The sequence below is a fragment of the Rhinatrema bivittatum genome, chromosome 1, assembly GCF_901001135.1.
Source record: "Rhinatrema bivittatum chromosome 1, aRhiBiv1.1, whole genome shotgun sequence".
Lineage (NCBI taxonomy): Eukaryota > Metazoa > Chordata > Amphibia > Gymnophiona > Rhinatrematidae > Rhinatrema > Rhinatrema bivittatum.
The window spans coordinates 242,748,013-242,763,935 of NC_042615.1; the positions used below are offsets into that span (position 1 = coordinate 242,748,013).

The 15,923-nt window shown below is 43.2% G+C and overlaps 1 protein-coding gene across 1 annotated transcript in view; it reads left to right on the plus strand.

Moving 5' to 3' along the window:
• Positions 1-15,923, plus strand: part of SUCLG1 (succinate-CoA ligase alpha subunit) — a 178,027-nt gene that overhangs the window by 36,703 nt on the left and 125,401 nt on the right. The window contains exon 4 of the mRNA XM_029593343.1: positions 5,194-5,406. Coding sequence (XP_029449203.1) covers positions 5,194-5,406 — 213 coding nt within the window. The remainder of the gene's footprint in view (positions 1-5,193; positions 5,407-15,923) is intronic.

Here is a 15,923-nt window from a genome sequence, read left to right on the forward strand (position 1 = left end):
ACTCAATGTACCTCAGGGCCACCTACTTGCCGGGAGTGGACAATGTGTTGGCAGACAAGCTAAGTCGCGCCTTTTAACCGCACGAGTGGTCTCTAAACCCCGTAGTGGCGGACTCGATCTTCCAAAAATGGGGTTACCCTCATATAGATCTCTTTGCAACATGTCAAAACTGCAAAGTACAGAACTTTTGCGCTCTCACTCGCAGCCAACACTCACAACCAAGAGATGCGTTCTCCCTCTCGTGGGCGACAGGTCTCTTATATGCCTTCCCTCCACTTCCACTTCTCTCAAAGACTTTCGTGAAGTTATGTCAGGACAAAGGAACCATGATCCTGATAGCACCTCACTGGCCTCGCCAAGTGTGGTTTCCAATACTTCAGGATCTCTCCATTCGCAGGCACATTCCCTTGGGGACGGACCCGCTTCTGATTACGCAAAACGACGGGTGCCCGCGCCACCCCAATCTGCAAGCCTTGTCCCTGACGGCATGGATGTTGAAAGGTTAATCCTTCAGCCACTTAACCTTTCTGATTCAGTTTCCCGTGTCCTGATTGCTTCACGGAAGCCTTCCACGAGAAAATCTTATTCTTACAAATGGAACAGGTTTCAGTCATGGTGCTCTTCTCAATCTCTTGACCCCTTTACCTGTCCAATCACGAAGTTTCTGGACTATCTCTGTCATCTATCTGAGTCAGGTCTAAAGACTTCTTCCATCAGAATGCATGTCAGTGCGGTAGCCGCCTTCCATAAAGGAGTTGGGGATGTTCCTATATCAGTACAACCCCTTGTAACACGTTTTCTGAAGGACTTGCTTCACCTCAAGCCTCCACTGCGTCCTCTGGCCCCTTCTTGGGACCTCAACCTGGTTTTAAGAAGGTTCATGAAACCACCTTTCGAGCCTCTCCATTTCTGTGAACTTCGCTAACTCACATGGAAAGTGATTTTTCTTTTGACAATCACTTCGGCTCGCAGAGTTAGTGAGTTACAAGCCTTAGTTACCTATCTGCCTTTCACTAAACTTCTGCAAGACCGGGCAGTACTCCGCCCTCACCCTATGTTTTTGCCTAAGGTAGTGTCAGAGTTTCATCTCGATCAATCCATTATACTACCTACCTTTTTTCCCAGGCCCCATTCCAATCCAGGAGAGCAGGCTCTGCATACCCTTGACTGTAATGGGCTCTAGCGTTCTACCTAGACCGTACAGCTGCCCACAGGAAAAGCACTCAGTTGTTTGTCTCTTTCCATTCCACCAAATTGGGGCAGCCTGTGGGTAAGCAGACTCTCTCCTCCTGGTTAGCGGACTGCATATCCTTTTGCTATCAGCAAGCAGGCATTCCACTTCAAGATCGTGTTAAAGCACACTCTGTGAGGGACATGGCGACTTCAGTAGCACACCTACGATCTGTGCCGCTTCCTGTCATTTGCAGGGCTGCCACCTGGAGTTCTCTCCATACTTTTACAGCCCACTATTGCTTGGACAAAGCCGGAAGACAAGATTCCATCTACGGCCAATCTGTCCTGCGTAACCTATTCACAACTTGTCGTACCAACACCCTACCGCGTGCCCCTTTAATGTTCAAGATGCCCTCTGCCAAATTCCACCCCAGTTGTTGTGCCTGTTGCACGTCTTTGGTACATTTGGTGCATACTCGGACATCCTCAGCTCGGTACTCACCCATATGTGAGGACTACCATCCTGCTTGTCCTGTGAGAAGGCAAATGTTGCTTACCTGTAACAGGTGTTCTCACAGGACAGCAGGATGTTAGTCCTCACGAAACCCGCCCGCCGTCTCGCAGTGTTGGGTTCATTACGTTTCTTATTTTATTTTTCGGCACTTCCTGTAGCTTTTCAAACAAGACTGAAGGGGGACCCCTGCTGGCTGCAGGGTTAGTGCCACGCTGGGCATGCCCAGCAGGTACCAGTCAAAGTTCTAGAAACTTTGACAAAAGTGTTCCGTGATTGGGCTCCAACCTGTGATGTCATCCATATGTGAGGACTAACATCCTGCTATCCTGTGAGAATACCTGTTACAGGTAAGCAACATTTGCTATCTCAGATGTTAGTTTTCTTCCAAAAGAATATGCAATGTTATGCTGACCAAGCTGTTACTTTAGCTATTACATGTGTGAAATCACTCAGAAAGGCAAGCTAAACTTAAACCAGAAAATTAAGAAATAAATGTGACACTGAACATCAACTAGTGACCTATTGGTTACTCGTTTTCCTACCATACATAATAGGATTGAAAGGGCATACTTAGAACTGAGAACCTCAAATGTCATCGTAATAATTTCTACTTTTGAAACGAATAATAATTCACAATATATAGTGCAAAATAAAGGACTCCTCCTAATCCTATCAAAATCCTTGTGTAGTTTGCCTCCAGTTGTTTTTGTGCAGTAGTACTTCAGTGGCGCACACTGGAGTGTTCATTTCCTGTGCCACACCTGGCTCATTTATGTGATACTAGGTAAGTATCACATAAATGAGGTCTTACCTAGTAGACTTGTAATTTTAGGTAATTTAATTTTATTATTCTTTGTCTGTTTCTCATGCTGTGCTGATGGCATATAAATGGACCCTTCCCTGTCTATGCAAGGGCATTCTTTTCCTCAAACAAGCAGGATGAATCAGTGACACAAGTGCATGATGCTGTCTGATAGAGCTGCTGTAGTAGAGCCTAAAAGACTCTACTTGACCTGCGTGGGAACCTCCTGTCTTGCTGCTGTTATGCAAGGCCCCTCAGTCCTTTTTTTGTATTCTGAACAGATCGGACACATTTCTCTGTCTCAGAGATAATTTGCCACAGTTTTTGACTTCCTCAGTCGTCTTCTTTTTTTTTTTATGCTTAGTACATGTTTTCTGGCACTTTGATAAGCTTCAATTTCCACCAATCCACCACTCTTATTTGAATATAATTTTCAACCCTCTTATAGAGTGATATTACCAATTAAATGGACCATCCTATTTGGCTTACTTCAGCACTAAACTGCACTTACGCATTAGCCTCTTTTTTTTTTTTTTTTTTTTTTAATCATCAGTCCAAAAATTATCACTTTTTTTTTTTTTTAATTTTTGTTTTTTGTTATGCATTAAAGCATGTGCTGCATTTCAAGTTCCGCCCTCCCTTCTCATCCAAGGAGCCTGCTGAGAATGGGTTCCCGTGGGGGGAGGGGGTGCTTCAAATGCTGCATTAGCAGCACCAGACAGCAAGCACTGGGAAGTGGAGGCAGGACTTGAAATGCCACATGAGTGCTTTCACAAATGGAGAGGAAGGAACTTGAAACACAGCACTTGCTTTGGCCCACACTAGGTTCCAGCAGTGGCGGGAGGCCTTAAAACACTGCATCCACAGCTCTGGAGCTGCTCTTTAATCAGCCTGATATTAGGGTGAAATTGGTTTAACCGGATTGTCATCTTTGGAAAAACCTGGGAATTTATGGGTGAAAATCAGTTTTTAACTGAAAATGAAGGACCCTATACATGGGTAATATCCCTTCCGATTGGATCTGGAAAGCGCAGATCTAAAAGCAGTGTACATCTCACAACCATGTCTTTGATGTTGCAACCCTGTGTGTATGTGATACGGGTTGGGGACCTCTTTATTTCAGCCAAGACCAAAACATACCAGATGATCATTGTTTGTTTGGTTATCACTTCAGCCTGCATTGTAAGTGAACTTCAGAACCAGCACCCTCATCCCAAGTTCCTGTCCAAAGTAGAGATTTTTTTCAGTTTAACCTGTGAATTCTTGCCACATTTTTTCCTAGCGCCCCCCCCCCCCCCCCCCCCCCCCCGGCTTAACCAAGGTTAGCAAGCCATATACAGTTTGGATTGCAAAAGAAATGTTGCCTTGACCTGGAGTACACCAAAACCCTAAACGTTACTCATTTTTGTTTCATTTGCTCAAACAGGCTTGGACTTGTTGTAAACAAATATAACATTTTTAATTAGGTAGCAGATAGCATCTCCTTTTGTTATGCCCAAGCGAGTCTGATTCTAGAAGTACATATTAAAGCTTATGATGTCCAAACTTTGGCTGCTTCTGTTGTCCTCCTAAGATCAGCCTTTGAGGAGATTGGTAAGACTGTAACACAGGCTTCTATCCCCACATTTACTTCCCATTATTGTCTGGGCACTAACTCTCAACATGACAATAGGTTTGGATGGTCTACCCTCCAGGGTGGGGTCTTTTTGAGGGGTAGACTGTACATCCTGGCACCTCTTCTTTTTTTTTTTTTTTCCTTTCAAGTTTTCTTTAAAAAAAAAAAACCAAAAAAACAAATGGAAAAGGGCATTGTCCATAAAAATACTATACACTGACCCATTGTCTTCATTTTCCCCTTCTTTTTGTTGGAAGGCAACCCTTAGTGTGAGGCATTGCCACGTCTGCTGATTCATACTGCTTGTTTATGGAAAAAAGCTAAGTTGCTTGCCTGCAAGGTATTCTCCATGAACATCCAGATAATCAGCTGCACCATCCCTCTCACCTCCTTTTTAGGAGTTGGCTTCTTGTAGTTTTATATAGGATTGAGGGAGCCCTGCGAAAATGCATCAGGGCGTGAGGTTCTATGCTGGTCAAGTATACATTTTCAGGTGTTTCTACGGCTTGCTATGGAGCACTGAGCATTGGCTGTATCTGCTTACGTCATCCACTTGTGTGGCTGATTATCCTACTGTCTACAGAGCATGCCTATTACAAGTAAGCAACTTCGTTTTCAGATTTCATTAATTTCTGAGTTCACAAATTCCAAATATTTTTTTTATCCATTTTGGGCAAAACCCTTCCTCTGGCAGGCCCAACTGCTGCTTTTTTTCCTGGTGCACTTGCGACCTCTGTAGGTCCTAGAGCCCTGATTTTGCTTACGTCTGTTTTTCATCGTCACTGTCTTTTGCCTGTTTGAATTAATCAGAAACCTTTTCTTACAAAATAAGCTTAGTAGATGAAAACAGGAAACTTTGACATGCGGCTTGTGTTGTGAAATTTCAGATTCACTATTCAGTGACCAGTACTGCACTTGCTCATGGTCTGCTCTATGTAAACTGCAGATGTAAAGATTTTGTTTTGGCTTGACAAATCAAAGTACTTCCTAAAGTGAGACATCTTATAATCACAGGTGATGTTAAACTACTTGAGCATAAAAAAAGTTCTAAAATTTCTTCTGCTTTACTTTTTATAATCTAAAATGCAGGCCAAAGAAGCCACAGGAGCAACTGCTACGGTTATCTATGTGCCACCTCCATTTGCTGCTGCTGCAATCAATGAAGCAATGGAAGCACAAATGCCCCTAGCTGTATGTATCACAGAAGGAATTCCACAACAGGATATGGTGCGGGTTAAACACAAATTGCTACGCCAGGATATAACTCGCCTAATTGGCCCAAATTGTCCTGGAGTCATCAATGTAAGTTTCAAGGGATAAAGCATCCGTGTAAAACTAAACTGTTTATTACTTTCTTCTACCTTTTGGAACTTGTCTCATAGAAACATGGCGGCAGGAAAAGACCGTATGGCCCATGTAATCTGCCCAACTAATTTAGCATTACAATTCCTATCACTTCCTCAGAGATTCTTTCTTGAATTCAGATGGTGTTTTTGATCCCACTACCTCTACTGGGAGACTTTTCCCAGGGATCCACTACCTGCTCTGTAAAGAAGATTATTTCTGAGTCTATTCTTTTTCACTTTCATCCCAATAGTCCTTGTGCTAGAGTCTTCTTTCCATTGAAAGAGGCTTGCCTCCTGTGCATAGAAACTTTGGAGGTATTTTAATATCTCTGTCATATCTTTCCTTTCCTCTAAGATACTTAGATCTTTTGTCTCTCCACATATGCTTTAGAATGAAAACCAATGACCATTTTAGTAGCCACTCTGGACCAATTCAAACCTTTTTATATTCTTTTGAAGGTACAGTCTGCAGAAATATACACTATTTCAAATGAGGTCTCACAGTATTTCAAATGAGGTCTCACCAGGGACCCTTACAGAGACAATATATAATCTCCCTTTTCCTCTTCAGCCAGACCGGTTCAGATGTATGGGTTATGCTTCCCAACCAGCAGATGGAGACAGAGACTAACATGTTTGTTGATATCACCCTTTAAAGCAGCGGTTCTCAACCTGTGGGTCGCGACCCCGGCGGGGGTCGAACGACCAAAACACAGGGGTCGCCTGTGTTTTGGTCGTTCGACCAAAACTGATCTGCGTACCGACCCCAACGGCCCGGTCCGTACCGGGCCGTTGGGGTTTTTTGCCGGTCCGCGGCTGCTGCGGGGAGGCGGGGCGAAGCTGGAGACCTGCCTCCTCCAACCCCAAAAGGGAGCGCGTCACGGTGCTCCTCCTACTTACTTCCTGCCCGCCCTGCCCCGGAAGACAAATGTTGCCAGAGCCACACGGGCAGGAAGGAGGAGGCGCGTCAGCCGCGTGCAGAAGAGGAGCAGCGGGGCCGGGAAGACTAGGGCCGCTGCAGAGCCCATCCTGTGGTAACCCGTAAAGAAGAGGCCCAGAGGTGAGAGAGAGGTGTGTGCGAGTATGAGATGAGTTGAGAGATTGTGTGTGAGAGTGAATTGAGAGACTGTGTGTGTTTGCAGAGACAGCATGTGAGAGCCTCTGTGTGTGTGAAAGAGACAGCATGTGACAGTGAGAGCCTGTGCTTGAGCAAGGCAGCATGTGGGGGTGTGAGAGAGCCTGTGTGTGAGACTCAGACAGCCTGTGCCAGTGAGAGACTCTGTGTATGAATGATTGCATGACAGAAAGAGCATGTGACAGTGAGATCCTGTGTGTGTATGTGTGTTTGAGAGAGAAATGCATGTGAGAATGAGAACCTGACTGTGTGTTTGAGGGAAGAAGACAGGTGGAGAGAAAAGAAACAGAAAAAAAGGCAATATAAAAGGAAATGGCAAAAAAATAAAGGGAAGCAGATGTAAAAAAAAAATAAAATTACTTTTTACTGATTGGTACATGTAATCTTTGGGAATGTGCAAGAGTAGCACTTTCTCTATGGCGGATCTCACAATGTACGAGATCAACATGGAGGAAGTGGAAACCCAGGGGGCCTGCACAGAGGAGGCAGCAGAATGGGCTTCAGTGCCAATAGCAGCAATCAGCGCCTCCCCAATAGCCACGTGGCAGCAGTGGCAGTAATTAGATTAATTGTTTGACTCAGCTGGAGGTGACAAAGTATGAAGTGGGATGTGAAATCAGCTTGATCTGGTGGAGAATTAGGATTGCTGTTACACATGAACTGTATTTGGCAAACATTAAATTAAAGGGAGCCAGGATAATCAATTGAAGCCTGCAGCTGAGGACTGATTCATTATGACTCATGTAGAAATTAGTGCATTTTCCAGATTAGTCTGCATAACACAATTCTCAACATTCAGCATTATTTCTGCTGCATAGAGTTTTATCTGAGAGGCTCTGAGGTTGTGAGGGAGCCAGTAAGAGTGAGAGCATGAGTGTGTATGAGAAAATCCAGGGGAGTAAGAGTGTGTGTGAGTGGGGGGGGGGGGGGGGGAGAGAGAGTGTCTTACACCCTGAGAGTGTGTCAGTGTCTGTGAGAATGAGAGGTTATGGTGGGTATAAGAGCATGAATGTGTAAGTATGTGACAGTGTATGTGTGAGAGAGAATGGACATGTGAGTGTATGTGTGAGAGAGAGAGGATAACCTCCTAATCCTCGACAATATCAGGGTGACTGGAAATCAAGAGCTCCCATGTATGGACAGCAGGGGCTTTTTAAAATCCTTATTAGTTTTAATTATTGTGTGTTATTTGATATATGTGCTGTTTTGAAATATTATTGGTGTTTGGGAAATTATAAAAATGTATATGATTTTAATTAATAGAAATTCTATTTATCAGTAATTTTAAAATATTTTTTTATTAGTATGGTTTTACTATTATAACTGATGCTTTATGTTTCTTAATTTTATTGTTTTATGAGGAATGGTGGTTCTGATTATAAATGTCATAATAAATAAGTACCAAATCTCAAAAACAGCACCCAAATCTTCTGGGGTGTTTGGCAAAATGACAATCTAATATATAAATAAACCCCCAGTGTATTTTAATTTTCTGCCGAATATCAAAAATAATTCTTTGCTGACAATCAAGTCTTAAATTTACATACTATTTGAAAGGTAAACCGCAAAGTGTCGTGGGACCCTTGCACGTTACCCGGTAATTAAACAACAAAAAATTTTTGAAAAGGTAGAGGAAGGGTTTCATATATAAATTTCTCAGCCCAGCATAAGGTCTGTTGGATTTTCAAGTATAATCATCAACCAAACCTCCTCCACCTATAGGTTTTTTTTAAATTCTGTGCAAACCCTAGTGAAAACTGCAACACAATTTTTTTATCCCTTAAAACCAATTTTTCTTAAATATTATTTATAAAATACTCAAGCCTTCTTTCAAAGAGATTTCAAAGTCCCGACTTATCTGGCGATGTTAATCCACCCGACGTAGCTACGTTTCTGGTTCGCGCCGGAACCTTTCTTCAGGGGATATGTTCTTTTTAGAGCAGTCAGGTATACCGTGTTAGCTGAAAATCATCTATAAGGCTGAAGTTTTCCAGACGCTGTACAGCGTTCTTTCTGTCAACGCAAAAGTTTTCCAGACGCCATACAGCGCTCTTGCTCTCTGCAAACCTCTCTCTAACGATCCAAGCTTTTTAAGCTAGAGGCACAGATGACATGAAGCACCAATCACAACCCACATCGCCGCGACGTCATCGCGTATTCATTCAAACTAGAGAGCCCCAATCAAGAGCCTCATTCATTCCCAGAGGAGCTTGTGTGTTCAAAGTAAAGATCCAAAACGCTTCACGTTTATTCAACAAGCCTTCGCGGTTTCCTCCTCTCAGCGTAGTGGGTATGTGATCTATAACTATCCATTTCAAAGTGCTATATGAGTGTCCATGCTGTTCACAATGTGCAACAATTGGAGCAGATAAAGTCGATGTATTTAGTTTAGATTTATGTTCATTCAGCCTCACTCTTATTTTGCGGGTGGTCCTGCCAATATATAAGCCTGGGCATGGGCATATGATTGCATAGACTACATGATCTGAATTACATGTTGTGTTATGTTTGCGATGTATCAAATACCCTGTCACCGGTTCTTGCCAGCTCAAGCCTTCAATGCAGTTTGTACAATGAGAGCATTGTCCGCATTTGTAATGCCCTCTAACGGGAACGTGAACTTTTGTGGCAAATTGAGCATGTACCAGCTTATCTCTGATGTTAGCGCCACGCGTGGTGACGATAAGCGGTGTCTCTTTAAAAATCTCATGGAGTGCTAATACATGCCAATGGCGTCGTATCGATGATGAAATTACATTTGTAGCCACTGACTGTTTTAAGACACAAACAAGTTGTGGACAAGCTTTTGAGGGTTTATACTGTAGTAGACTTTGTCTGTCAGAGTATTCCGCCCTTTTATAGGCTTTTCTGATTGCTGATTTCGGATATCCTCGTTCAAGGAATCGATCGCGCAAATTTGCTACCTGAAGTTCAAAATCACTTGTGGTAGAGCAGATACGCTTTGCGCGAAAAAACTGACTAGCAGGCAACCCGCATTTAAAGGAGTGGGGATGATGGCTATGGAATTTTAATAAATTATTTTTATCTGTAGGTTTGCGATACATGGTGGTCCTAAATGTATGTTCTTCCAGACTAATAGAAACATCCAAAAAAGATATCTGTGATCTTGAATATTGTATGGTGAATTTCAGGTGAGAATCCTGACTATTGATCCAATCAAAAAAACAAAGCAATTGCTGTTGAGTGCCACTCCATACCAACAGGATGTCGTCGATGTAACGAACCCATAAGGTGATATATTGCCACCACTCAGCTTTATACACAACATCCTCTTCAAATTGCTTGACATAAATATTGGCAGTAGTAGGAGCCAAAGGTGATCCCATAGGGATTCCATGAATTTGCCAAAAGATTTCTGTGTTAAACATGAAATAATTGTGATACAAAACTGTCTCCAACAATTGTAAAATCACGCCAGTAGATATGCGTTGATGGTCAACTCTGTGAAAGACATTGATTGATTATTTCAAATGCTTGCGTCTGCGGGATGTTGGTATAGAGCGCAACAATGTCCAAAGTCACCAACATGTAATTTAAAGATGTATCTAATTGGACCGATTGAAGTTTTTGCAACAAATGTATGGTATCCTTCACATAGGATTTTGCTTGTATAACATGAGGTTGCAAAATTTTGTCCAATAGTATAGCAGGAGCTTCTAAAACGGAATCATTAAGAGACACAATGGGGCGTATGGGAGGCTTAGTTAAATGTTTGTGGATTTTGGGCAAACTGCATTGAAGGCTTGAGCTGGCAAGAACCGGTGACAGGGTATTTGATACATCGCAAACATAACACAACATGTAATTCAGATCATGTAGTCTATGCAATCATATGCCCATGCCAGGCTTATATATTGGCAGGACCACCCGCAAAATAAGAGTGAGGCTGAATGAACATAAATCTAAACTAAATACATCGACTTTATCTGCTCCAATTGTTGCACATTGTGAACAGCATGGACACTCATATAGCACTTTGAAATGGACAGTTATAGATCACATACCCACTACGCTGAGAGGAGGAAACCGCGAAGGCTTGTTGAATAAACGTGAAGTGTTTTTGATCTTTACTTTGAACACACAAGCTCCTCTGGGAATGAATGAGGCTCTTGATTGGGGCTCTCTAGTTTGAATGAATACGCGATGACGTCGCGGCGATGTGGGTTGTGATTGGTGCTTCATGTCATCTGTGCCTCTAGCTTAAAAAGCTTGGATCGTTAGAGAGAGGTTTGCAGAGAGCAAGAGCGCTGTATGGCGTCTGGAAAACTTTTGCGTTGACAGAACGCTGTACAGCGTCTGGAAAACTTCAGCCTTATAGATGATTTTCAGCTAACGCGGTATACCTGACTGCTCTAAAAAGAACATATCCCCTGAAGAAAGGTTCCGGCGCGAACCAGAAACGTAGCTACGTCGGGTGGATTAACATCGCCAGATAAGTCGGGACTTTGAAATCTCTTTGAAAGAAGGCTTGAGTATTTTATAAATAATATTTAAGAAAAATTGGTTTTAAGGGATAAAAAAATTGTGTTGCAGTTTTCACTAGGGTTTGCACAGAATTTAAAAAAAACCTATAGGTGGAGGAGGTTTGGTTGATGATTATACTTGAAAATCCAACAGACCTTATGCTGGGCTGAGAAATTTATATATGAAACCCTTCCTCTACCTTTTCAAAAATTTTTTGTTGTTTAATTACCGGGTAACGTGCAAGGGTCCCACGACACTTTGCGGTTTACCTTTCAAATAGTATGTAAATTTAAGACTTGATTGTCAGCAAAGAATTATTTTTGATATTCGGCAGAAAATTAAAATACACTGGGGGTTTATTTATATATTAGATAATAAATAAGTATGCACTAAAATCCAACCCCATCCATAACCCCGCCCCATATGACCAAAGCCCCGCCCTCGCCCCGCCCTCGCAGGGCGAGGGCGGGGCGAGGGGTCACCGCAACATGAGGAACTGTATTACGGGGTCACAGCATTAGAAAGGTTGAGAACCACTGCTTTAAAGGCTCCCATACTGACATCAGTCCCAGTATTCTCTGTCTCCAGCAGATGGCAGGCAAGCATCTTAAACTGTGAAGGAATGCCTGGTGAAGAAGATAGAAGGTTGGATGGCTGCTCCTGAGGTGAAATTCTTCTACTTCCCTTAGTTGATCACAACCAGTGGACCAGGGGCTTCCAGTTGTTGGTACAGGGTTTTCCCCCAACTACAGAGGCTGGAATTATCCTAATGCCCCCTCTCTCCCCATGCTTTTTCGTTTCTGACCTTAAAAAAAAAAAAAAAAAAAAAAAGAATAAAGGCTCCACTCTCTATTTTTTCCTTCCTTCTCCTGAGCTCCATGGCTGTGCCAGATTCCTGCTAGTTAAAGCTATGTGTTTAAAAAAAAAATAAAGGCAAAAGAATGATTTCCTGTCTTGAGGGACTGTGAACTGAGATAGAGGTAAGGTAAAAAATGATAGTGCCTCTCCTAGAACAAGGGAAGCACTTGGTAATTTGCAATGTATGTGTATCACGTTGTCAGCTGCTGGGCAGGAGAAGCCTATGTATTTCTTGTGGGGAGAAAAGGCAGAGAGGGCAGCACGTGTAATCATCTGCCTCAGGAGAGCTGCATTGGTGGAGTCATCTGCAGTCCATTCCTGCTGGTGTGCTTGCTGCCGTGGCAGAAACAGTGGCCATATTGGAACTGCATGAAGAGAAGAGCTCAGCGCATGGGTCTCCTATGCTGGTTCCAGCAGTCTCCACCCTAGCAGTTTGGTTTGCTGCTCCTTTGGGTGGAGTTCCAAGAGGAGCAACTCCCATTTTTTCCTTTTCCTGGGCTCTATTTTCATAAAGTTTGTGAACCGTAGCTCTGGGTTTTTCTATTGCAGAACCCCCTCCATAGGAGCTCCTTCTGGGAATCCAGAGCAAAAGAATGAGAAAGGAAGTAGAGGAGGATTGGGAGTGGAGAAAGTCCCCTGTGCTTTTGGATTTGCCACTTGTGGACCTTAAACTTTTAAGAGAAAATGGCACTGAGAGAATCTGAGGAGAAGGAATGTTCCCATAAGGAGAGAGGAACTTTTATCCTATTGTTTCCCTGTCCCTAAGGATGCTGGACATAGCAAAAAAATAATAAAGTAGATAGGAGTTTAACGCAGAAAAAGACCCTATAATATCAAGTTAAAGGAAACTGCTGAAAACATTTCCGTGGCATGGTTATGGTTGACATTTTATTTATATGCCGCCCCTATCTGGGGAGGCTCACAACAAAACATACACAATAAAACATATACAATAAAACATAGGTAAATAAACATAATAAAGCATAACTAGCCACAGGGTGATCTCTCACAATAAAACTAACATCCAGTCCCATCTCATGACAACATCTGGTCAACAAGTCAGAACCAAGCAGCACAATAACAGGAGGAAAGATACCCATAGTCTCTGGCATGGTTAGCCAGAGAGCAAAAATAAAACATTAATAGTAGGCTTTCTCAAAAAGTAAGGTTTTTTTAGTAATTTCTTAAACACTTTCAAGCAGGTCACTGATCTCAGCTCATCTGGTAAATATTTCAGAGGTCTGGACCTGCAACTGAAAATGCAGTCTTTTGAATTTCATGTAGTTGAGCCTCCTTAGGAAAAGGTACATCAAGGAGCACTCTTTGTGCACAAAGATCTAGATGGATAGTAAAGCTTAATCATGGTGGAAACCCAAGATGTTGCTGTATGAGGTTTAGATTGTGAACCAAATTTGATTCTAAAAGCAACAGGACGTTAGTGTAGGCTTACCAGAACAGAAGTAATATGAGCCTTAATTGCAAGGCCAGAAATAAGGTGAGCAGCAGCATTCTGCTGAAGCTGCACGGACGTAATGGCAGAAAATGGGAGGCCTAAGAATAAGATGTTACAGTAGTCAATCAAAGGTGGTGTTAATGCATAAACTACTAAATGAAAGTCCATAGATTGCAGCAGGATCTTCAGAGGCCGCAGCAGTCTTAATTTATAAAAGCCTGCTTTAACTACTGCTCTAGTTTGTGGGATGCATCACAATTTGGACTTTTTGCCTGATCGACAATCTTTATCATGTTTCCATCAATGGACATAAGAACATACTGGGTCAGACCAAGGGTCCATCAAGCCCAGTATCCTGTTTCCAACGGTGGCCTAAGCACCTAAGTCTAAGTCACATTGATAATGGAGGGGGTATAGATGGAAGATGATTTAAAAACACAATCTTTGCTTTCCTAGTATGTAACAAATAGACTCAGGACCAGTGGGTTATGCTCCCCTGCCAGCAGATGGAGGCAGTGCAAGCTGACGTCACAGTATACATATATATATATATATATATATATATATATATATATATATATATATATATATATATATATATATATATATACTTCTGCAGTGGCCCTAGCCTGCCAGTATTCTCTTTCTCCAGTAGATGGTAGACTTGCATCTCCCTAAGGGGATTGCTGAGAATTTTGAAAGGAGAATTTTATATTGAGAAACAAAAGCCTCTCTCTCCTGCGGTGATAATTAAAGATCCCTCCACCAGTTAAGAATTCCTGAGGTGATTTCCATAGGCCCTCAGAGGTGTGCCTTGGTCCGGTAGCTGGTTCCCAGCATGAACTTAGCTGCTTGCACAGATGAAAGGCAGCAGGTGCAGAAGGCTGAGTGCAGTGGTGACTATAGATGCCTTCTTCCCCTGCAGCTGCAGACTGTCTCTATACTCAGCCAGTAAGCGCTGAGCTCCGGTAATTTAAAAAAAAAAAAAAATTTACCTACAGAGAGAGGTAAGGAGTTTTAGGCCTTCCTTCGGTCTCCATGCTCAGCTCGCCATCCTGTTGTTCCTGCTCCCATTGGAGTTAGGGGAAGTGGACAGTCTGGCTGGTTGAGCAGCTCAGGTGGGCTAGGCCCCACGGTGGGCTTTTCTTGACATGCTGCATGGTAGGCTGTGGCAGCATTTTCGCACGTGCTTTACTACCCTGAACAGAACGTCTTGTGTGTGCAGTGTGTCTACTTTTGCACACATAACATTTTGTGCATGGTGATACACTCAGCGAGGGGTGGAGGGGGCACTAGTAGTGCGTGCGCCTTGTTGTGCTTATTGCTGGGGTGCCTATACTTTGTGTGTGCAACTTATTTAAGCGCGAGCCGTTTGAACGCACAGTTATCGCTGCTCATGGCACCAGTAAACAAGAAGCCTAATGGCCATTCTCTTTGTGTTGCCTGTCATATTAGGGTTTCTCAGCCTGATTTGTCTTCCAACGTGTGTCAGCACTGTTCCGATGCTCAGGGAGAGTTGTCTTCCTTGGATTTTGCTAAGCCTGGAACCTCTCATTCTGATAATGGTCTGGTTACGGTTTTGGCTGGAAATGCACCAGATCTTGGTACTCCCTTGACTCGCTCATCCGCAGGAGATGGCAGTTCAGTTGGGTCCATGCCAGTACTTTCTGAGCTTGGTATGGATCCGGCTGCTTTTTCTTGGGTGGAGTTTTTTCAAGGTTTATAAGCCTTTATTTAGGTGCAGTCCTCCACTTTGCCCACTCCGGTCAAATCAGACCCTCAGCCCTTTTCCACTCCTACGGTTAAGCGCTGTGGCATGCCTTTGGTTTGACATAGGTATTCATGGTGGGGACCCAGATGGCACGGATGATGAGGCAGATCCTGATTCTTTGGAAGATGATGAAATTCCTCCTGGTTTGGAGCTGTATCGGACCATGTTAAGGGTCTTTCATAGAGATGAACTGCCTGCCCTAATTTCCCAGGCATTGAACATGCTGGGACTGCTTGGGGTGGGTTCTTCATCAGAGCCGAAGAAGAATCCCATTTTGGTCTCCTTGTGTTATGGATGCCATTCAAGAATTGATTGATCTTGAATGGGATGCCCCGGAGGCGATTTTCAAAGGGGGTTGGGCATTGGAAGACCTATACCCTCTGGATCTAGCTGTGAGAGAGCTTTTCCGTTTTCCCAAAGTGGATGCACTTGTCTGCACCGTATTTAAACGGATGACTATCCCCATGGAGGGAAGAGCGGCCTTGAAAGATGTGCATGATAGACAAATTGAATCTACTTTTAAGCACAGGCCTTTGACGCAGTAGCAATGACCTTGCAGAATGCTTCCTGTTGGGCTCTTGTTGCGCGTTCTTGTCTGCTTCTCTCTCAAGAGGTGGATGATTCCGGGGTGAATTCCAGAGCAGTTATGGACCTACTGCTGCCTTTTTGGCAGATGTGGGCTGTGATTTGGTCTGTACCTTGGCCGTAGTGGCAGCCAGACTTCAGTTATGGTTGCGAAATTGGTCAGCTAACGCAGCCTCCAAGGCTAAT